This window comes from Urocitellus parryii, chromosome 1 (assembly GCF_045843805.1).
Source record: "Urocitellus parryii isolate mUroPar1 chromosome 1, mUroPar1.hap1, whole genome shotgun sequence".
Classification (NCBI taxonomy): Eukaryota; Metazoa; Chordata; class Mammalia; order Rodentia; family Sciuridae; genus Urocitellus; species Urocitellus parryii.
Window position 1 is genome coordinate 238,313,650 of NC_135531.1, and position 24,287 is coordinate 238,337,936.

A 24,287-nucleotide genomic window follows, 5' to 3' on the forward strand; every position below is an offset into this window, starting at 1 on the left:
TGGCTTATATTCTCTATATATTATAAAATAATATGACTTATACATCAGTTTCACTTTAGCATTGTATACATAAAATGTATCAGCCCACAGTAAGTTGCAGATAACATGTGAATGTACTTGTAAATTTGTTAAGAATATGTTTATCAACAAATATTATTAGCAGCAATGCCTTCTTTAAGGCCTTACTTCAAGATAAAGAAAATTTTCTGGGGGAACACACCTCCTTCTTTCCGCCAATACAACAATGTGTAGTAATTCTGTCCTCAAAATAAAAATCAAGGCAGGTTCCCAACTGTGGGCATGCTAGCCTAGTACAAATGGGCCTATGGACCCTAGGCTGGTGGTACTGCAAAAGGAGACGACTATCAGAGAATAAGAGCCAGGAACACTAGTTGATAACTATAACTAGAAGAGACTGTTTCAGCAGTGGTGAATCCATGGAGGACATGCAGCAGGTATAAGTGGGGACATTTACCATGGCTTCTGTTTTTTTGTTTTTTTGTTTTGACCATTCAGCAATCCAACAATGTTTAGTAATGACTAAACCTACTGAGAAGTCAGAGGGAAAGTATTCCCCATAATACAGGGCAGGAGGAAGGCGGGCTTGTGGTTTGGGAACAATCCATTAATGGTATAGATACCATCAGAGAAAATTTCCCTACCAGTTAAATTATCCAAGGCACCAGATACTTTTTATGACTTCTGACTCTGAGAGTGTCCAGCTGTTGCCTCTAACAGCCCGGGATCTGTTAGATCTGTGTGCAGATGTGCATTGCTCCTCTTGGAGGATGCCAGCCACCACCAACACAAAGACCCTAATAAAGGCACTTGGCTTGCTCTATCTGATTTCCATCGCTGCTTACACAAATAATCAAACACAACGCAGCTTTGACTAAGTTAAAACTTAACCTTAGAATCTAAGTTTCTAAGAATAGACATAAGAATATTTCCATAGTGGTTTAGAATTTAAAATTAATCACTGAGGATATTGTTTAAAAGTTCAATATAATTATCATCCATTTGAGAGTTTTTACAAGGTAAATATTCTTCAGAACATGAATTATAACTGAAATGTATTTAAGATCTATTTTAACTCTGACCCATAAGACTATCATTGGGTTAATATGGAAAAAAACACAGTAGAATTAAAATAAGGAAGTGTATAATTTCTTAAGAATATCCTAGCCTCAGGAATTTGGAGTCCTTTGTTAGAATTCAGGTAAGTCTCCAAAGGTAAGGAAATTGAATTTTTTGCACCCTACGAAGAGATAAGCTTGACTATTTTCAATTAACAAAGTATTCTAGAAGTAGTAAATCACCTATTCAAAACTCAGACTTTTATAAAATCTACAATAAAAGAAAATATACAGGGATTGAAGTAATTGTGTAATGTGATTTCTTTGAACTAGATCAAAATTATTCACAGAAATTTAAGATACAATATGAAGCCATTAACTTCACCATTATTCATTTTCAAAAGATAATTTAGTAACCAAATGCATTCTGTCTTGAATCTATCATTATTATTAAGTTGAATAACTTCTGTGTAGAAGGATTTTGATAGGTTTCAGAATTCAGATTTACCCCACATTTTTTTTTTCCTGTCAGTAATAACAGTCATCCAGTATGTTAGCTAAAATGTAAGGTGGTATATCAGATTCAGTTTCACAAGTAAAGTGATTTATGTAAATTTACTTTGAATTTTGTACAGGAAGCATTGAATCTTATATTCACTCTGAATGTTTATTGTAGGGTCTTATTTTTTTTCATTTTACATGCTCTTTAAGGTTTTATTTTTAAAGAATTGAATATTGTCATTCTTTTATGATTTTTCCCATATATTTTTTCAATAAAGAGAAAAATAAATTTAAACAATTATTATAAATTGCCTTTTTAAATTTTCAAATAATATAATAGTACAACAAATGTAAAACAAAAGTTCCTTCTAATTTGATTCTTGCACTTCAACCATACTCAATGTTTGGGTAAACATTTTCTCCAAAATGTTTGCCTATGCAAAACTATATTAATACACTATTTTACATCTCATTATTCTTCATGACAATATTTTGTGGATATGTTTACATATTTTATCTATGCACAGTATTTCATGTTATGAATGGATTGAAGTTTATTTAGTTAATTCATTTCTCATGGATATATAGATTACTTCTATTAATCTTTTATTTTCAGTTCCAGACAATGGCTCATGAATGTCTCTGTATTGGGCCAGATGCTTCTGGAGGATATATTTCTAAAAGTGCAATAGTACAAAAATTATGTTTAATTTATAATCTGGCAAGTGTTGCTGAAATTTTCAATAAAATTTTACACAAGTTTATATGCCTATGATGATGTTTAAAAGTACATAAACATTATTTAATGAAACAAAGACCTCCCTTCTGTGCCTTTATTAACTATGCACCACTTTTTTTTTAAAAGAGAGAGAGAGAGAGAATTTTTATTTTATTTATTTTTTAGTTTTCAGCGGACACAACATCTTTGTTTGTATGTGGTGCTGAAGATCGAACCCGGGCCGCACGCATGCCACATTCCCAGCCCTGCACCACTTTTTTTTACCTCCCCACACCAACGAAAATAGAAGTATACTAAATGGAACAGGTAATTGTTTACAGTTCTCTGAGGTTTGACAAAGGATCACTTACACAGAATCTAAGGTGACATTAAATTTAAAATGCATTATTTTATTTACAATTTACAAATAAACAAAAAAATCACACTATAATACATGATTGATTCAAAGCTTCATCATAATTACAACCATGTTAACATGTTGAAAAATATGCACCTTAGAAAGAATAAAATGACTTAGTTTTGTGTCAACACACCAAACACACACACACACACACACACACACACACACACACACACACATATAAAGCCACACATAAATGAGAATGAAAAATTTTATATGTTTTCCATGAAGCATAAAACTGAGATGGTGTCCCTCAGTGGGAAAAATAATCATTCCAGAGTTTTAATAGATAATGATCTTAGACGTTACAATTCTGCAAAATAAAGTAATTTATGTTAATTTAGAATAGATTGATTTACTTTATATTGCTGGGGTTCCTCCAACAACATCTTTTCATCTTTTACTTTACTTCATGGTGAGTTTAATTAAAAAAAAAAGTAGAAGAGAGAATAAAATGAAATATTCTAGAATATTGACAGCAATTGTTTCTTTGTAATGTGAATATGGCCAATTTAGATAGATAGATAGATAGACAGATGACAGACAGACAGATAGATAATCTGAATTTACATTATTTGAGTTACATAATATAGATAAGGCCTTAGAGGGAGTCCAGTGTCCCCAAATGGTAAATGAAAGGCTGGAGATCTGTACAAATCTGTTTCTGAGTAGGAATAAATAGTAAATCTGCCATTCTCTCTGTGCTAAAGAAAAGAACTTATCACCATTCATTAGACCAGCAGTGTTAAACTGGCAGGGATTTAATTCCATACCATGCTCAAAGGAGGACAGGAATTGAGAAACCAGTCACTTCAGGGATTATTTTTGTTTTCTGTGTGTGCTGGACCACGTAACTGAGGGTGAAATATAGAAGGTGACAGGGAATCTGAATTCAAAAGGTCACAGGGACTAAATTGTAAGAAATCTTGCCCAGACAGGAAAGCCTCCACAGATGAAAAATGAAAAGAGAAATTGACTAGAAAATTGCTGGGGTGGATTTCTTTTCCTAGATACTGCCTAATCCATGAACAGAGTTCACAAAGTCATGACCACTCAAGGATTTTTCTAAACAAACCATAAAAAGAGAAAACAATACTAAAATGATGAATTATCAAACAACTTTGAATGTAATTTTTTTCTAGGACAAGTATGTGTGAAATACATTAAAAAACTTTGGGATTGCAAAATTAAAAACTCTGTAAGATTTTAATAAAATGTGAAAATTAATGTTCATTTAGTTCTTTGATTGTCTTTTAAGGAAGAATGGGATTTTAATAAGCAGTGGAGATACATGGGTATATGAGTAAAAGAAAGTAATACCACAACAGTTGGATCGTTTGTAGTTGTTTCAGATATGGTGCAAACTCTAGGCTACTTCGCCAACAAAATAAATAGAAGAGGACAGTTGGATGCAAGACTGGAAAAGTTGATTTGGCCACATTAAGAAGGTTAATGTTAATATATTTGGATTTTATGAAATAAACTTTAATGAACCATTGAAATGTTAATATATTTGGATTTTATCAAATAAACCTTAATGAACCATTGAAATTATGTAAAGATTCTGATCTTGCTTAATGAACACACTCATCTAGGCATGTGTTGGTTGAATCTAGTAACTTTCAATAGAGAAGGCTATAAAGTGACCCTTGCTATTTTATCAGAAGGAATAAAATAAATCACCAGTCTCAATGTAGGTAGAAAGAGAGCAACAAATAAGTCAAGTGTTTCTACACTAGGTGACTTAAAAGATGGATTATTTTTATAATATTATGAAACATCTTTATAAAATAAAATATAATTGTTTCATAATTTATTTTTTTATTGTGTCTTTCTTTCATTTTGGCTTTACTTAGAAAAATCCCTAAAGAAAGATAGGATTAACTATCCCACAAATTAGCCAGGATCTTGGCAAAAAAAAAAAAAAAATCCAAGATGGATGACTCAAGAGGTTCTGAGAAGACACAATTTTAATTTTGGCATTACTCAAAGAATGTGCAATATTTCTGTGACTCTAATCTCTTTTAACAGCTGTACAGTTAAATCATTTATTGATTAAAATCCTTCCTCTATTCAACAGTTACATCTGTAGAGAACAAAACCACCTTGTACTTATTATTCTTATGATTCCAGTCTTCATTATAATTTCTATGATGCAGAAGATGCACAACTCTTGTTGAACTGAACTGAAATTAGTATGCAGATGTGCAATTCAGGTCATAGAGTTGGAAAGACAAGTTTTACAAGTCTTCTAATCAGAAATGATATCTAAATGTGCAAAAATAAACTTGTATTTTTAATTTTGTTTGATGTTTTCAAGTGCTATATGTTATTTCAGATAACAATACTTTGAAATATATTAAGATACTTCAGTTGGAGATTAAAGATTTTTTTATATTAAAATTATAAATAACATTTTCAAGTAATACTCCTTCATTATGTTATTTCTTTTTCTGCTATAAGCCTGAGATGGAACTAGGTCATGATTATCATTATCAATATCATCAAAGACAACCTCAAAAATTAATACTTCTGAGTTCCTTTTTTTTGTGTGAAACATGGGATTAAAATGTTTGTATTGTTTAAATATTTACAAATATCCACTTATAATCAATGAGGAACTTGAGCCTGAGAGAAGTTGTATGATTCTTTTTTTTTTTTTTAAGGTCACAGAGCAAGTGGAGAAATAAGAAGTGGAATTTAAAAACACATCTTTGTCTATAAAGTCAGTGTTCTTAACCACTATATGTTATTCAGAGAACTAATCTGAAAATTAAAAAAAAATTAACTCAACAAACACGTTTTAATGATTTTTTTTTCAGCTAAAGAGAAAGCTGGCATAATTTCTGACTCATATCTGATCCGCAAATTGCCTCTTCACTCAAGAGTCCACAGTGTCCTAGATGTGTCTTAACCATAGTCACATGCCTGGATTGGAGGTTATCAAGTTTGAACAGGAGAAAGATAAATAATTAAAATAGATCTCCAAACAAGTAGGTGGGGAACAAGTCTTGGGGATGACTGCACTGAGCCAACTGGAGTGTTCCAGTGTTTGAAGGCAAGAACTTTATATTGGCATGTTCACTCTGGACTGACTCTAGATAACAGACCAAAAGTTCCAGGCTTTTATGACCTCTGTGATCATATCTCCACCAGTCAAACTGATCCATTTTATGGCATTAGCTATGAATGAAAGCTAGAAACACCACCCCATGGTGTCCCTATAAAATGTAGAGTTGGGATTTTCCGAACGAACAGGTTTTATATCAGTGCTTCTCAAATTCATTCCTGCATTCAAGTAGAAAAATGGCATTCAGAGAATTACACACAACAGAGTCACGTGAACTTTTCTAAACTATTCCTATCTCATTCATAACCTGCCCTGTTGCCACCAATACTATACTAAATTTATATTACAATGAGGATCTCTCTCTCTCTCTCTCTCTCTCTCTCTCTCTCTCTCACTTTTTGGCAGAACATGTCTTATCAAATTAGTAGTAGTAATTTATTTTCTAGTAGTTTGGATTGTATTACTCTGTAAATAAATTTTGGTTAATAAATAATAATAATAGTTGTATAATAGTTTATAACTTTAGGAGCTGTAAAGTTCTTTCTTCTTTTCTTGTTTAAAAGTATATTCAGGTTGAGAAACTTTTTTCTGGAAGACTCTTATGACTGGGACAAAAAGATATCTTTGGTTGGACTCAAGATGGTCCAGGAAGAAAGAGGTTAGAAAGACAGGCAGTGGTCAACTAGGGTGATAGCATTTGGATGGCTTCAATTTTGGCAGAGATGAAGTGCTACATTTTTGGTTTTTTTTTTTTTTTTTTTTTTTTTTTTTTTTACCAGCACTCCTGCCAGGAAGCAGAAGTCCTGATGGATGCTCTCCAAAGGATTTTCTATTTTTGGAAAGCTGTCTTGCCAGAATCAGCAGGAGGCACCAGATTTACTATGCGGGCATATTGAGATTATGAGGGATGTTTTTATGCTTCTTGGTTTGAGAACGAATGTATTTGAAAAGCAGGATCCTCCTTTGGAATTGTAGGTGGGTTGTGGTGAAATGGGGTTTTTCTGAATTGTCCGCATGCTCATGATTGCTGGGGTACACAGATGAACGTGTAACTCTTTGGGGGTGTTTTCTTCCCCCCAAATGGTTGTGCATTCCTCTACAGGTAATCAGTCACATCTTCACAAGAAAAGGCCAAGTATGTGGGAATATTCTGTTGCAAATCTGTGAATCAACTCTATCAGTGCTGGTATTTGGCTTTTGATTAGGTCCTTTATCAGCATAATCTTCTTCCAGAAGGCCGATGATAATCAAAAACAATTTTAATGTATTTTTATATATGAATATATGTATATGCTTTTATTTTCTTTCTATGTCATTTTTCCCCACACATATATGATATCTGGCCACTAGATCATACATTGAATACAGTCAGGTCAGAGAGGGAGTTTCAAGTAGCCAAAATGGTCTTCAACATGACATCCAATCATTCTCCCTGGACTTGGTGGCTGTCATGGAGCAATGTGGCCCTGGATGAAGTAGGTAGGTGTTCCTTTCCTCAGTCAGGGAGCAAGTGCCAGAGACTGGGTTTGCAGCAGGCTTTTGAAGTCTACCCAAAGATGATTTTTTCCAAAATATCATAAAGTTGATGTAGTCCCAAGGCAGCTGTTAAGAGTTGATGTATAGAAGCAAAGGGGGCTGTGAGAATTGGGAAAATAACTCACTTTTTCCATGAATGGTCAGGTCCACCCCAAAGGCCCAGAACGGATATGAATACTTGAGAATATTAGTTGTTCTTTGCTAGTTAGTAATTTACCAGTAAGATAGTGAGAGGACTATATTAACTATGCATGCAAATGTTAAAACTTTATTAATGGCATTCTATCAAAGACATCATAGATACTATATAAATATTAATAAATGTCAAAAGCCCAAATATTAACATATTCATAAAATGCTATCCAATGCTAATAAGGACATGGATACATAAATGCAGAAGGTGATCAGAAAGACTTGGAAAGTATGATCAGCTTTCTTCCAACCATCATTTGTTCTTTCTTTTGTAACTGTGGATCACAAAATTAATAAACAAAAAAATATGTAAGTCATCTGTTATGTGCTTAACACTGGGTTAAATGCTGGGGGAAGGGGTAGGCTATAAAATATATAATACATCATCTTTTCCTTCAAAAAACTTGTAATATAGTCAATGAGGCAAAGCAAACTCAACATCAAATAATACAAGCATTTAAAAGAACCACACTAGGAAGCCAGAGGAAAGATGAAGAAGGCGTCTTTCTTTTTAAAGTTAGTGAAATTCAGCATAGATAAGAAGATGAGGAGGGCCAGTGAGTGTCAGGTGAGAGATACCACATAGACTATCTCATGGACTGAAAAGTGGATGACCATTTGTGTTTAATGATAATGAATAGACAGAAATTTCAATGGACAATTTTTATATTTAAGGGAGAAAATCTGGACTGGGTAGAGAGCTAATAGATAATGCCGACAAATTTAAACCAAGTATAGAAGGTTAAATGAACACAGGAAGAATACATGTGTAAAATTTTTTCTTGTTTCTTTTGTTTTTTCTATAATGAAGCAAAAATATATAAACTTTCTGATAGCCTTATCATAAAATCATGGATGTGCAGAACAAAAACAGTGATGTCCAAAAGATCATACATAATTCATCTTATATATTACTCTCTCTCCATATATATGTATACATAAATACATTTAATTGACTTATATCAGGTATCTGACTTTCTTATGTATTATACTCACATATAATATCTCTCCATTACATATGAACTTCGTGATAACTGTTTCTTTCATGTCTATATTACCTGGTTTGTCTGAGCCAATATTACTTCATGTTTATTTTGGGGGCATATCACATCCCATTAAAATATACATATTTTAAGTAATAAAACATTTCATAGGTTTATCAAAATGACAGTTCAGCTTTGCTGCCAATGCATGTATATTTAAAATAACCACATATTTTAAACTTTTTAGCATTCCCTTTTACTGTCCCTATTTTCCCAGTTTAGATTTATATTGTTTGAGTAAACTAAGTAGAATTTGGAGCAGATTCACAATCTGAACAAAATAGACCAGACTGAAAATGGAAAAAAAAAATGAATGCCTCACTAGAAAAAGCAATAAAATTTAATGAATGGTTGCAAGAAAAAAGTGATCAAATTACATTTTCAAGTGTTCAAACTGGAATAATAGAAATAAAACAATGGCAGAACTTGGAATGTGTGGAAAGTTGGAAATATTAAAAAGGTGAACAAAATGATACAAATACTCTGCTTTTGCTTTTGACATCCCATGATATTTTTGCATGCCACTGATCTCAACTTGTTTTTAATTAACACATCTAAACTTGTTGTTTCCATGCATAGATTTATTTAGTTGTAGTGTGAAATCTTCTTTAAAAGTTAGTTGTGATTTTGAGACTATATTTCTTGAGGTGTTAACCTGAATAATTAGATTTTTTTTAAGTGTTTGAAATATCTATTTCTCCTATATATTGGAACTTACAGAGTTGTTTTTACAGATGAGAAACCAAGGTCTGGGGAATTAAATGTATTTCTCTGAAGTACAAGGGGGATAATAACACTTGGTAATAGTATTATTTTAATAGTTGACAAAGTATCAGGCATTGTCCTGAGAGATCTGTACATTGACCATTACTATGCCCATTTTACAGTGGGAAGGTAAGACTCCAAGTGGTTAGAGAAATATCTTAGGGCCACATAGCTATTAAGTGCAAGAGTAGTGATTAGAACCTATATATATATATATATATATATATATATATATATATATATATGGTTGTAGATGAACACAAACCCTTTATTTATTTATTTTTATGTGGTATTGAGAATCAAAACCAGTGATTCACACATGCTAGTTAAGCGCTCTACCACTGAGCCAAAACCCCAGACCTAGAACCCATATCTTAGAGCTACAATATCATATGGTCAATCACAGGGGTGAAGTGGAGAAGAACAAGTTGTGATATGTTTTCATTCAGAAGATTATGCATAAACTCCACTCATCTAGAGAAACTGCTTTAGAAATATTTCTCTCACACATATAGAGACACATTTGCTATAGCTAAATATCCTCTTAATTCAGCTGATTAAATCAAATAATGCTCTCATTTGTACTCCAGGATATGCTTACAATCTTTCTTTTTCTTTTTGTACTGGGGATTGAATACAGGGATGCTTTGCCACTGACCTACATCCCCAGCCATTTTTATTTATTTATTTATTTATTTATTTACTTTGAGAAAGGGTCCGGCTAAATTGCCCAGGGAGGCCCTGGGTTTGGATCCTACTGCCTTAGCCTCCTGAGTTGCAGGGATTATACACATGCGCCACAACATTCCATTTACAAATCATTTAAAAAATGGTCTCTAAGGAAGAGTAAGGTACAGTCTTCAAAATCACCCATATAGTCTGGTAGCAAAATGATGGAATAACTTGTAAGTAGAGGTGAAATGTAAAAATTTAAAAAAAAATTGAAATATATAAATAAAAAATTAAACCTCAACTGTGCTTAACCTTGAGTTGAGCGATTACTTAAAAAATATATACTCAAACCAACATACAATAGTCTAGTAGTTACAAATAAGTAGAAATTTAAAAATAGTTTACCAAATCATTTTCTAGTAATGATAAACACTAGACAAAATTTCTGAAACACTTTTCTAGTATCATGAAGAGAAACATTTGAAATTATAATTGCAAATATCCCACTTAAATGATTGATGATAATTAAATTTTAGAATATTTAAATACTGTAAGGATTGTTATTTAATGGAAATATTTTTTAAAGAATGCTGTTTATGTTGTATAATTCCTTCACACTGAGTTGAAACTTGTAAGTTTTACATCTTTTCAAAAGAAACTGATACAAAGATCCTTACACATTTGTTAAAAACCTTGAATAACAAGGTTTCACCTAAGCCAAGAACTGAATTTCCTTAAATTATCATCTAATGTATTAAGATTATTGCAAGCAGTGATGAATGTAATTTTTTTTTTTTTGAGCTGAGAAATTAGGAGATCTTTATAGACGTCAGTACACCCCTTGGATGAAGCAGAGGAGGGATTATCTTGGTTTTGAATGGAGAGGAGGGATATCCCCACACTGCCTTCTGCATCCTGCACAGGGCAGCTCAGGGATCTTGCAGGTCTTAGGAAGAATGCAACCCTGGCTTCATTGCTAAGCTCCCCATGCCAAGCCACCCTTACTATATAAAACTCTCAAAGTAGTTATTTTAATATTATTTCATGTTTTAGGTTAGGAAGATTGAAAAACAAAAGACAAGGAAAATAATATATCTTATGCTTCTAGAAAAAGAGGAAAAAGTATCAAACGAATATAGATTTTTTGAGGCAAATATATACAATCGAAATTTTAGAAGTTTTCTAAACAAATGAAGGAAGAATTTGCCTTAATTTTAAAGGCAATTACTATGAAAACATATTTTAAATGCCTACTATTTTAAATAAAATCCTTATTTATAGTTTCTTTTAAATTTGTACTGTCATTTACTTCTTTCTTAGTTAATAAATTATTTTATAACCACTTATTTATTACACTTCAATATGCTTCTTCATGAAAGCATAGAATGGACATCTATCAGAGTATTTAAAGCCTGTTTAAATTACCTTCTCACCCCTTTCTTCATTTCCACTTTTTTCCTGGTAGTACATTTGCAAAAAATCATGAATTTTATACTTCATTAAACATGGAGGTAAAAGAAAACTATTTCCTAAACTACTCTACTTATTTTAATGATAACTGATTTAATATCTCCCCTTTAATTGGTGTTGGACTCAAACAGAAAATACTGAAGCATTGAAAAACGATTTCATACATTTGTAGACCTATTGTATCACATGTATCTTTAAGCCTGTTAATTTTGTCATTATAAACTTTCACATCTTTTAAAACAATAAAATTTAAAATTCCTTTGACATTTAATATTTAAGTGTCTAAAACAAAACATCTTTGAAAGATATAGAGCTGGTAGAAATAAACAATGCAATGAAACCACTTATTTTTACAGATAAAAAAATAAAAAACACAAAGATACTCATTATAAGGAAAGCAATATTTAAAAAATAAAACATAGGTCAATTTGGTGTTAAGGAAACTTTCCTGATTATAACATCAAAAATTCTGAAGATAGTTTGAATTTAGCACATCTTTCAACTCCCAGAGAACATTTTCATTCCTTTTATGGCCTCTTATGTGTTAAGCAACTCCTGACTACCTATGATTTAAAGAATTTGCTAACATGTGAGACAACCATTCTTTCTTGAAGATCTCAACACAAACAAACATTTTGCAGGGAGATAGTTATGCTTTAGACTTCAAATACTAATCCTCATTAATCAGGAGGACATGGAAGGGTGGGGATGCGGGTGTCGATTTGGAGGTCTAGATTGGGTAGGACTAAAGGGTGAGAAGTGTACAGACACAACCTGACTTAAGAGTATTTCAGATTTTGAGAACATATGCAATGTTTCCTCTTAGGTCTCGAGTTCCTTACACTTTCCAGTCATTCTATAAGAATGTTTCAAATTCTCTTGTGACTCCCAAGGTGTGGTTCTCAGACTAAAGCAATAGTCACAGGTGATTGGGTAGCTGTGGGTCTAATCTGGATGTTGACAGACCTCATTCCAGACAACTCTCAAGCAACCTTTGCAGTGCTTTAAATACATCTGGGCAGAAATTTTGTTTTCCTACTATTTTTTTGTTATAAATAAATGATATTTTGATTGTGAATCCCATCTGATTCAAACACATGACCAGGGTAGTTAACTCGTGGACCAAACTCTTATTTATTTTTATACTAAGGTTATAATCTTAATAGCCACAGAAATACCTGCATCTCATGTGAAGTTTAGAGTTGACATACTTAGATGGACTGCTTCTAAGTGTAATCCTCAATTTCTGAATGAACTTGTGATTTTTAAAATTTAGGTAGAACTTTATACTGTTAATTTTCTGCTTTTTAAGTGTGTTTCTAACTGTCTAGATATTTGTGTTTTCTGTTGTTTTCCAGTACTCTCACTATTTTCTGAGCTCTATGTTTGAGGGAACATTTCATTTATCCTTTTAAAAAAATCTAATACATATATGAACAGGGTAGAATCCAAATGGGAATCCTGAAGAAGTCCAAAAGAAGTTTCTGTCCAGAGTGACATGCCTTTTGGGGATGGTTACTAAAAACACATTTTGTAATGTGCCCTCTGACTAATACCAGAGAACTTGCCCAGGGTCAATGCTCAATTTAGACCACTTTTGACATGCCACTTTCAATTCAATGATTTATCATCATATAGTGAAGCTAATCCCTAGTACTATCTTATACCATAAAATTGGCACCAAATTAAATATCATATGAAAGTTTCCATGTGGTACATAAAAGCCTACTTCAAAGCATACTTAGGAAATTACATACTTAGGAGATTAGGAAAATTATCACTTTTATAGGATTAAAAGTCTTACACACTTAGAATCTTACTATTTTAACATGCCCATTATTAAATTAAAAAGTAGGATTTATTTTTTAACAAAGAATACTTCTAATACACAAACCATTTTCACTATTACTATTTTAGTATTTTTCTGAAATATAAAATGAGATTCTTACCCCAAAGGCTGGGAACTTTGGTAGGTTGGGAAGTCACAGAGATATTGTTTATAGCATCAAGCTGCTTTCTATAATCATCCACCTGGAAATCATTCACTGGAAAAAGTACAGCCCAGTATGAGAATATTGTAATATTTTTGTATTTGTACACATAAAGCAAAGCACAATTTTACTCACACTGTTATGTTAAATTAACAAATACTGAATAGGGAATGTAACATAAGGTAATGTTTCCATGTTCTTGGTTAAAAAAAAAGTATAACAGTTAATGTGTAAGTCATCTCCTTAATAATCAGCAGATAAAACTTATTGATTTAGGGTGGCTATTTCAAATTTACTATTTGATTCCAAATTTTGATAAGAATAAAATATTTCAGCAGGCCTACAATTATGCCAAAATTATACTATACCATTATGTGTAAAATTAAATAATGTGTCATAAAGATAATATGAGATCTATGGAAACAATTTAAATGTCTTACTTCTCTATGCTTTGTTTAAAAAACAAAATCAATAATGAACTTCTTTCAGATCTAATCATTACAAGAATATCTTCATTTACATGGCTAAAACAAACCCTAGATAAATCTGAATGTCTTCTATGATGCCTTATTTTTAAAGGGTGCCTATGAATGGTTTAAAATGAGATGGAAATGTACTTACAAACATCCTCACAGGTGTTCCTGCATTCTTCCAACGATTCAAAGTTGTTTGGATTGCCCAGGCACCCACCGTACTTGAAACGCTCACATTGCTTTGACTGATTGCTATAAAAATACCTGGTAATATAACCTCTACAGATTCCAGCATCTTCCTCCAAAAAGCAGAAATCTGGCTTTTCTAAAAATCATAAAAATATCAGAAAGTAGTATTTTTTGGTAAATAATTTAGTTATATTCACTAAATTTATTAATAACTAGCTGGTATTTAAAGAGTAAACTTGAAGAATAATAAGTACAAATCTCACTTTTCTGAAAACTATATAATGTGCAAATTATTCACCATTCTATTGTAGTATTTAGAATAATGATTATACAACCATTGTCACACACAGTTTTTAAATTAGCTTTTCAATCTCTGCATTTCTCACAATAAATCAATAGAGAATTAACTTGTTTCTTTCATGAATGGAGTGAATAAATGATGTGGGGTTATTTTATCATGTGCTGTCCTTGTTTTGGAATTACAAATTAGGATGGTAAATTTTGGTTTAATTATTTATATTGAACTTTGTGCATCAATATTTAGGAAAGGTCTATGAATCTTTCATATTATTGAGGTGTAGGGTATCATTAGGTAATGCAGTACCATGTATTGCTTCATTAAGAATGGCTTAAATTTTAAAATTTGGAAAAGAAGATTTGAAGGGTACGGAAGCTTTCATGGTTATTCTTAGAAGTTCCTGAATTCTTAGGCTGAAATTGATATCTGTGGTAGGTATGACATCCTCCATTGCTGCAACTTTTCTTTTCTTCAAGCACTGGAATGATTCCAACAGTGCAGAGGCAGAAAGGAAATACATGTTCAAGGATTGAAGAGGCTTTGGCAAAATCTAATACCACTTCTTTGATAGTGCTCCAAACCAGGCTAAACACAGCTGTCACAAAAGTTGTGATCTACATTGCAAGCTCTTTCTACATGCATACTCTGTAAAGAGAATCTAGCTGATTCTCAAATGAATATGATCACCAAGCTCATTGGGCTTGAATATTGTGAACAAAGCTCCAGTTTCTCCAGTTTTTCTTGTAACTCCAGTATTATAGTGACTAAATGTTGCTTTTATATCTTACAGTAACTTGTTCTTCTATCTCAGGGAACCAATGCCCACCAGTAATATACTATGAAAAAAGTAATTTTTTTGTAATCTAAATGATATCTACAGCAGTTGCAGATCTGGAGAAGCAGCAGTCCCCTATTAAAAAGTTGTTAATAAAAATTCCTATTTTAGTATAATTTAAAGCTATCATCTATGAATTCTAAATGTACCAATTTGAAGTCAATTTATGTTTATCACCTCTTTTTTTAAAGTAAATCTTAGTATGATTTCCCTATTTTCTCCTATTTTTCAGAAGTATCTACTTAAATGGCCAGTTAAATTTGCATGTATTTAATACATGCAACATGATGCCTTAAAGCATATATACATGCTGAAAGTTAACATGCATGATTTCCCATGGTTATCATTTCTGTACTAGGAACACTTAATACCAGTTTTACTAGCATTCCTGGAGATTATAATATGTGGTCACTAACTATAGCCACCATGCTGGATGATAGGTCTTTACAAAGTTTTCTCCAATCCAACTGTAATTATGTGTTTTTTGACTAACATCTTCCCAGTAACTCCCCACCAATCACCTTGACCTCTACTGGTAACCACTACTGTACCCTGTTTTTAGGTCAGCATTTTTAGGTACCATATATATATATATATATGAGTGAGAAAACATAGTGTTTGTTTCTCAGTGTCTGGCTTATTTACTTGATATTCTTCAAGCCCATCAATGTTGTGGTAAATGACAGAATTTCATTCTTTTCTATGATTGAATAATATTGCATTTTTAGAACATATCATGTTTTCTTTGTCCATTTATCTGTGGATGATCACCTAGGTTCATTCCATATCTTGGCTTGTTGTGAATAGTACCTCAGTCAGCATGGGGGTGTAGCCATCTATTCAACATATACATTTCATTTACCTTTTATTTATGCCCAATAGTGGGACTTCTGCATTATGCATTATTTCTATCTTTAATTTTAAACTTTTGAGGACTCTCCATACTGTTTGCCATAGCACCACACAAATTCACATTCCTGATAACAATGTTATCTTTGTCTTTTTGATAATATCCTTTCTCATAGGAGCAAGGTGAAAACTCACTGTGGTTTGATTTGCATTTCCTTCATTATGCCTGCTGTTGATCTTTTTTTTTGTTCCACATAATATACCTGTTTTTCGAAGTGAATGATATTATGACTTACATTTAAGTGAAATATATGGGGGAAGGAAATACAAAAAATTCTTTAATTTTTCAAAAATATTTAGTTTTTAGTTGTAGTTGGACACAATACCTTTATTTATTTATTTTTATATGTGGTGTTAAGGATCGAACACAGTGCCTGGCATGTGCCAGGCAAGTGCTCTACCACTAAGCCACAATTCTTTAAATTTTTATAGTACTTTTTTTTTATAAGGGAAAGGAAAGAATACATTCAACTACTATCATTTTGATTTGTTTTAATTGGTATGTACTTATAAAATTTTATATACTCTTAACAGAGGATATAAAAGTTTTATGTTTAAGAGAAGTGCATAAAATATTGATTATAAAGAAAAAAATATTAAATATAATTTATGCTGATATACAATTAACAAATTCTGCATCTGAAAGTTCTTATTGTTCATATGTGGCCCCATTGGCAGACATGAATTTATTTTAGTGCACAGTTGAAAACGCAAACATGATTCTTAGGCCTACAAATTAAAATATGGTTATAAAGCAAGAAATTAGTTTCCCATGTCCGTAGATAAAAGAAGTACCATTCTTTCAAAATTGCATACACTTGTTTGCTATAACTTGAACTTAAAATTGAGTGTCACAGAAAGTACATTTCTAAGCTATATACAAATTTTCATAAGCATAGAATTTCTAATGTGAACGTTTGTTTGGACCTACATATTTGGAAATTGCTTTCCAACAAACTTTTTCCAAGGCACTGAAATGAATGTCTACTGTCTTTGCAACTATATCAATGTTACAGAGTCTTCAATTTCAAGTTGATTGAGGTCTTCCTTATATATTTGTTTTAGCATTTAATCATTTTTAATGTTCATGTAAATATAGTTTTAATATCTAGTTTCCATGCTTCTTATCAATCAAGAATAATTAGCTTCTGAATTATTAAAGACATTATATAGAAAATTTTATAGTAAAAAAATTTTCCTGCATATACTTTTTCTAATTTTGTTTTTGGGAAAAGTCCATGTTTCAATGTTGGTATTTCCTTTCATGAAAATAAACCAGGCACAGAAAAATAAGCACAACATGATCTCACTCGTATATGGAATACTAAAAAGTTGATATCATAGAAGTTGGAAAATATTTTGTAAATAAAACTCCCTTTCTAAATATGCTGTGTTCTTTGAAGTTACAGACAGTTAAAACTTCATTTACTTGAAGTGATAGTCATTACTTCCCTACAAGTAGCGTATTTTAGAAATTATAAATAAATGCATATTCATGTTGCTTATAAAATTTTGCCATTGAATTTGTACAGTTGGATTCAAATTTTGGTCAGTGAGTTATGTCTAAAGAATATCAATAAGTTATAAATTTTCAACTCTTTCCTCCACAATTAAATAAAAAAATGAACTTTAAATTTTGTATTTTTTCACATTCTGAGTTAATAACTTCTTCTCATTGTTTAAATGTAAAAAGCCATAAATAGTAACTGGAATAAATCAGTTTCTAAACCTATATGAAGAGGAAATTGCTTTTTTTCCATCTGTTTATAATGTTGTTTCTTGTCCTGCTATGATATATTCACTAAAAATACTCAGTTCTTATAAATAATCATAAATAATTATTTTTAAAAACCACAAAATCAAAGATGTTCATGCACAGAAAATAATGCTGACAAAGGTAATTATTAGTTGCTACATAGCGCCACTGTTTTTTGCATATAAACCTATTAACAACTCAGAGACAAGCATCCATTCAGGTAGAGATTGAATGAAATTTGCTAAAGCCACACAATGCTGAGATTAACATGGGATAGGAGAGTAAATACCTAAACTGGAAAGGCAATTTACTGGAGAGGCAACACTTAAGTCATTATTGGAAAATGTTAAAATAGCATGTGTGGCTCTGGATTATGAGTAATATAACTCTAAATACCACGATGCTTTAGAATAAGAACAAATACAATGTTTGGAGCCTCTTCCACCAAATATCATGTAAATTATTTCTTATTTTTCATCAGATCCATGGAAACAGAACACCATTTCAAACATCATATAAATGTATGATCAACCTTGTATCAGAGAAACCTAAGAACTGAATATCTAAATGCCTTTTGCATGAATTCTATTAACATGTATGTAAATGAATGTTCACCTTTTTTAAATGTCTTCTTTGATATCTTCTTTGGATAACCTGCAATAAAAACAATACATGTGTATCAATTGCAAGAGTTTATAATGTAATATTGTGACTTTGAATTTAACAAACTAGGATAATATATTCATTACCACTTAGGTTATCCTTGTACAGAATATCTTAAGAATTAAAATTCTTTTCATTTCCTTCAAAGATTATTTTTCCAATTATTGTAACCACAAATCCACCACATTTAAGAAATATACTTTAACAAATAAATAAAGACATAAAATTATACATAGTAATGGGTTTCCATGTGCTATTTTGATACATGCATATGAGGTTTGAAGGAAGTTAAACATATCTTCTCAAACATAAATCATATCTTTAGAATGAAAACTTTAAAATTTTTTTCTTCTAGTTTTGTGAAACATATAGCACTTAGTGTCATCTATTGTCACCCTAGTGTGCAATAGCATACCAGAACTGCTTGCTCCTATTTAACTGTAACTTAAGACCCACTAATCAACTTCTCCCAGGATACCCTCCTCTGCTTTGCTAGTGTCCCCTGCCTCTGGCTACACCTTTCTACTCTGAACTTCTATGATATCAACTTCTTAGTATTGCATATGTGAGAGAGATCATGTGGTGCTTGTCTTTCTGTGTCTGTCTTCTTTCACTTAACACAGTGATCTCCAGTTCCATCCATGTTGCTGCAAATTACAGGGATTTCATCTTTTTCGTTTTTGTTTTTTGGAGGGGGCAGGGGAGTGGGTCAAATGTGCTTCATTTTAATAGTTTCTTTCATTGTCTTTAGGTCCACTGATATTTTCTTCTGTGGACTTAAACTTTCTTACTTTATATATTATAATTTTCAGGTTTAGAATTTCCATTTAGTTTTTTGTTTATATTTTTCAGTTTTTTCCTATATTATGTTCATGCTTTCTTCAAATTCTATAATGTATTTGTAATAGCTATTTGAACATTCTTAGCTGCTACCTTTGTCACCTTTATTGTTTCTACCTATTTCATCGAGTCATTATTTTCTCCTAGTTATGGATCACAATTTGCGTGTTTTTTTAAACGTTTAACATTATTTGCAAGGACAGATGATAATTTTTTAAACTACCATACTACTGATGGATGGATTTTGTTGTCTTCATTTAAAGAATGTTGAAGTTTCTTTTGGTGGGTAGTTAAGTCACTTGAGGATCAGCTGGATGCCTAAAGGTTTGTCTTAAAGATTTGTTGGGGCAAATCCAAAGTACTTTTCATTCTAGGTATAATTTAGTTCTATTATAAAATTAAATTCTACATGGTTTTCAGTTATGGGGGGCTTCTGGAATTGTTCTATTAATACATCCATGATAATTATTTCCTCAAACTCATCAGATTTTTATTAAATAAGTGCAGAATTTTATTAAGAGACAAACTCAGAGGGAATTCTATCCAGATTTCTGAGTTTTATTTTCCCTCTGTGCAAATTCATTGTCTTCCATATATTGTTACTAAAGCTACATCTTCCCCAGCCTCCTAATCCCCAGTCTCCATCTCCTTCAGTCAAAGTTTCTACAGTGCTGCTTTGGGGTTCCCTCCCCTTAACAGTGGTCTAGAATGATTTCATGCAGAAAGCAGGGCAGACTGTGAGGCTCATCTCATGCATTTCCTTTCTCTCAGTGATTATAATCCTGTACTACCTTTTGATTAATGTTTAGAAACAGTTGCCTTGTATATTTTATGCAGTTTTTTTTTAAAGTTCTTTATGTTCGAAATGAATACCCAGCTCTACTTAATCCATCAAGGCTCAAGATAGAACTCTTTCCTTAGGTGTTTTTTTTTTTTTTTAAAGTCTAGCAGCATTTTTTCTATACACCAGCTATATCCCAAATAGTATCCTACTGTATAAAAAACACAGGGATTCATACAACAATATTAAGTGGATTTTGAAGAGATAATGAATGACGACAAGAGATTTACATTTATTTGTGTGCTTGTCCATTATGATGTTTTAAAAGATTAGAAGATGGGATGTTACTAATGACAAATGATTATATTTGATAACTTCTAAGTAAAAAATCTTTTGCACAATGTTGAATAATAAGACTTCTGAATTAGAAAAAAAAAAAGGAAACAGATGTGAGTGTCAGAGAAAAGACCAGTTGATGAAAATAAATTGGCTCCAAGATAAAAAAGAATTAAAAACCTACATTCTTTTTTGCTACTGGGGATTGAACACTGAGGCCCTTTATCACTGAGCTACATCCCAGCTCTTTTTATTTTTTTATTTGAGACAGGGTCTCCCTGAGTTGAGTAGGGCCTTACTAAATTGCTGGGTCTGGCCTTGAACTTGCAATCTCCCCACCTCAACTTTCCAAATCACTAGGATTACAGGTGTGTGTCACTTCAACACCCGACCCTGGCGGGTTAAAGACGAAAGAAAAAATGCAAAGCACATGTCCTAGTACCAGATAAACAGTAGTTACTCCTGCAATAAACAACAATTATTACTATTGAAAAAACTACAAACTTTACCAACTCTAGAAGGCAAAAAATTGAACAAAATTATTATGAAAACTAAAGAAATGGGCCAACCATGCCTCTAACCAAGGTATCTGATGACCAAGAATGATTTTCAAATCAACACAGGATACTTGGCCCCAGCACTTACAAGAGAAAACAGTGTGTAGAAATCTTTTATGGTTGGAAAAGGACCTAGCAATCACAAATCCCAATGGTACCACTGAGGACCACTGAGCTGCCTGATCTGTGCTAGTGACATTCTTATGACATCTATGGTGAGAGAATGTACAGCTGCTGCTTTGCACAAAACAAGGTATCTAGTGTTACTAACTGAAGATGGTGCCTCTATATATAGCACAACTGTTCCGGCAAATACGGAGAACATGCCATGGGGGAGTATTGTGGAAGAAGCTGGGGAAATTAAATGACTCTGATTCTTCTATATTTCAATTATCTGCTATTCTGAAGAATAAACTGAGATGAAAACATTCCAACTGTTTTTTTTTTCTATTGACCAGTATTTTCTAGTTAGTACCTTGATAGTCTTAAACTGAATTTTCAGGTTCATTGTCTAAAGAGAAAACAGCTGTAAGATCATTGTGTACAACTAAGCACAGATAAGAGGTCTTTTCCTACCAACTCATAGCTAAGAAGAGAGGCTGAATAACATTTATTTTATTGCAAGTCTAAACTGTCCTGTAGCCTTAAGTGTTTTCTTCCCACTCTATTATATAGAAGAGTGGACTACAATAAAACAGGTTTAATCAGCTTATAATAATAACATGAAAACTAAAAATAGAATTTGATCATGAAAACCAAAATATGGAGATATATATATATATATATATATATATATATATATATAACAAGTTATTTAGTTATCCAAAAGGTGTATATATATATATATATATATATATATATGACAAGTTATTTAGTTATCCAAAAGGCATATATATATATTTCTTTGATAAAGTTAAAATAACATTCCATTACTTTTTTCTGAGATTATCAACTCTATGATTAGACTCAGTAGCCACCAAGATTCTTGGGTCAGAAACCTACCAACTGCACATTTTTCTTTGCACTCTTCCAGACTTTCAAATCGATTCTGATTTCCTTCACAGCCCCCATATACAAATTCTTCACATTGCTGAGTGAAAATATTGAAAAAAAATCTCTTCATCATAGCTTTGCATGGCCCATCATCTGCCTTCAATGCACAAAATGAATGCATCAATTTCAGTGGTGGCAACTCAGTATCTAGAAGGTAAAAATGGAAAAATAAATAAATAAATAAAACAGGCAATGTAAAAAAACATGTACTCCTCCACCAAAGCCATAATAATGTTCTCTCTTTTCTTTTCATTTCTTTTTTAATATGTTCCTATTTTAGGGAAAGTATGACAACAATAAAGCAGGCTCATTGCAAAACATGACAAGTTATTTAGTTATCCAATAGGTGAACGTTTATTAACTAAATGAGATTCACCTTATCAACTGTTAAAGTTTATTTTTCATCAACTATTAAAGAAAATATAGTATATCTTTTCTAGACTCTTGATAATTATAATTAGTTAAATATTTACCAGTTGATAGACATGGAATTCAACAATGACAATAAGGCAACTTAACTAAGAGAATGTGTTCACTCACTGGAATAGAGACCTGCTTTTGACTCAGGTTTTAAAGACAAATGCTAGTGGGCAATTTTTTGAGTTTCTCTTCCTAATCCATACGTGTGTCACTTTTTACACATGAAACATCTTTAATAAAAATGTTTAGTAATGTTGCAAAAGTTCAAACAAATCTTTCTGTTTTAAATGAAATGAAGAAATTTCTTGACCTTGAATTATAATTTTGATATTTACTTATATTAGTCACAGAAATATTTCCTATTATGGGAAGGATATTCACAAAAAAGAAAACATCGAAAGTTTTAAAATTAGATTTTTTTATCAAGTCCAGTAATATTAATAAACAACTAGTTCTGTTTACAGAATTTTCCAGTGAGATAGCTTTAAAATTATAGTTGATTGGGGATGGGTTGGGCATCTGGTGGTCAAATCATAAAAATTTTAGTTAGTCAGGAGAAGTGTATTCAGGAGCTCAATTGAACAGCATGGTCATTCTAGCTAATAAGGTAGTTTCTTATTGAAAAATGCTGAAAGTGGATGTAAAGTGTTCTCACCACAAAAAAAAAAAAATTGGTAACTATGTGAGGTAAGGCATGGATTAATGAACTAGATTTAATCCTTCCACACTGCACATATAATGTGCTAGATTTAATCCTTCCACATTGCACATATACTTTAAAACGTTATGTTTTTCAAGAATTTTTGTAATTGTAGATAGACAGCATGGCTTTACTTTTATTTGTTTATTTTAATGTGGTGCTGAGAATCGAACCCAGTGCCTCACACGTGAAAGGCAAGTGCTCTGCCACTGAACTACAGCCCCAACCCTGAAACATCATGTTATACACAGAAAATACATATCATCCCATTTATCATTTTTAAAAACTGAAAAGAAACTAAAAAAATAAATAAATAAAATTGTGATTGGTACAACCGAATAATGACCAAAGAATGCTATAGAGTACTTTTCAGATATTGTCTATGTATTGAGTGTATGTACACACACACACACACACACACACACACACACACAGATTTCTATCAGAATTTTGTATTGTTGTGCTGTTTGATATAAGTGACAATGATTATTTATGGACATGTAAATTTTCTCTTAACTACCAATACAACCTTTAAAACTTTTGATCACTATTTTGATCTATTTGATAACTGAATTGGCATTTTGTATTCAAATAAAATAAATTGAACTAACAGGAATGAAAGAATAATACATTTTTCAGACCCCAAATTTGATAAGATAGAACTAATATGTGACAGAGGATATTATGAGAGAGGGAAACTTTCAGCACCAAACACGATTGTTGTGGACTCCCTTATTAATAAGCTATAATATTGGTCAAACCTTTAACTAAATTTGAGTTCTGTGTATTTGAGCATTTGCATTTCAGCTTTTCTGGGTTTCTATTCAATTGGCCCAAAGAGTTTTGTGTTTGTGCTTTTGGTTTTTTTTTTGTTTGTTTGTTTGTTTTTTTTTTTTTTTTTTTTTTTTTTTTTTTTTGCTACTACAGGGGTGCTTAACCACTGAGACACAAATAGCCATTGTTAAATTTATTATTATCACTTTTTAAATTTTGAGACAGTCTTGCTTCAGTTCTCTTTCTTC

At 31.8% G+C, this 24,287-nt stretch overlaps 1 protein-coding gene across 3 annotated transcripts in view; it reads right to left on the reverse strand.

Annotated features, from left to right (window-relative positions):
• The window catches only part of Tfpi (tissue factor pathway inhibitor), a 73,313-nt gene that overhangs the window by 5,747 nt on the left and 43,279 nt on the right, over nt 1–24,287 (reverse strand). For all 3 annotated transcript variants that reach the window (XM_077799058.1, XM_077799061.1, XM_026389078.2), the window contains exons 3-6: nt 22,095–22,292; nt 18,531–18,569; nt 14,077–14,253; nt 13,414–13,509 (exon numbers count right to left, since the gene is read on the reverse strand). In XM_077799058.1, coding sequence (XP_077655184.1) covers nt 13,414–13,509; nt 14,077–14,253; nt 18,531–18,569; nt 22,095–22,292 — 510 coding nt within the window. The remainder of the gene's footprint in view (nt 1–13,413; nt 13,510–14,076; nt 14,254–18,530; nt 18,570–22,094; nt 22,293–24,287) is intronic.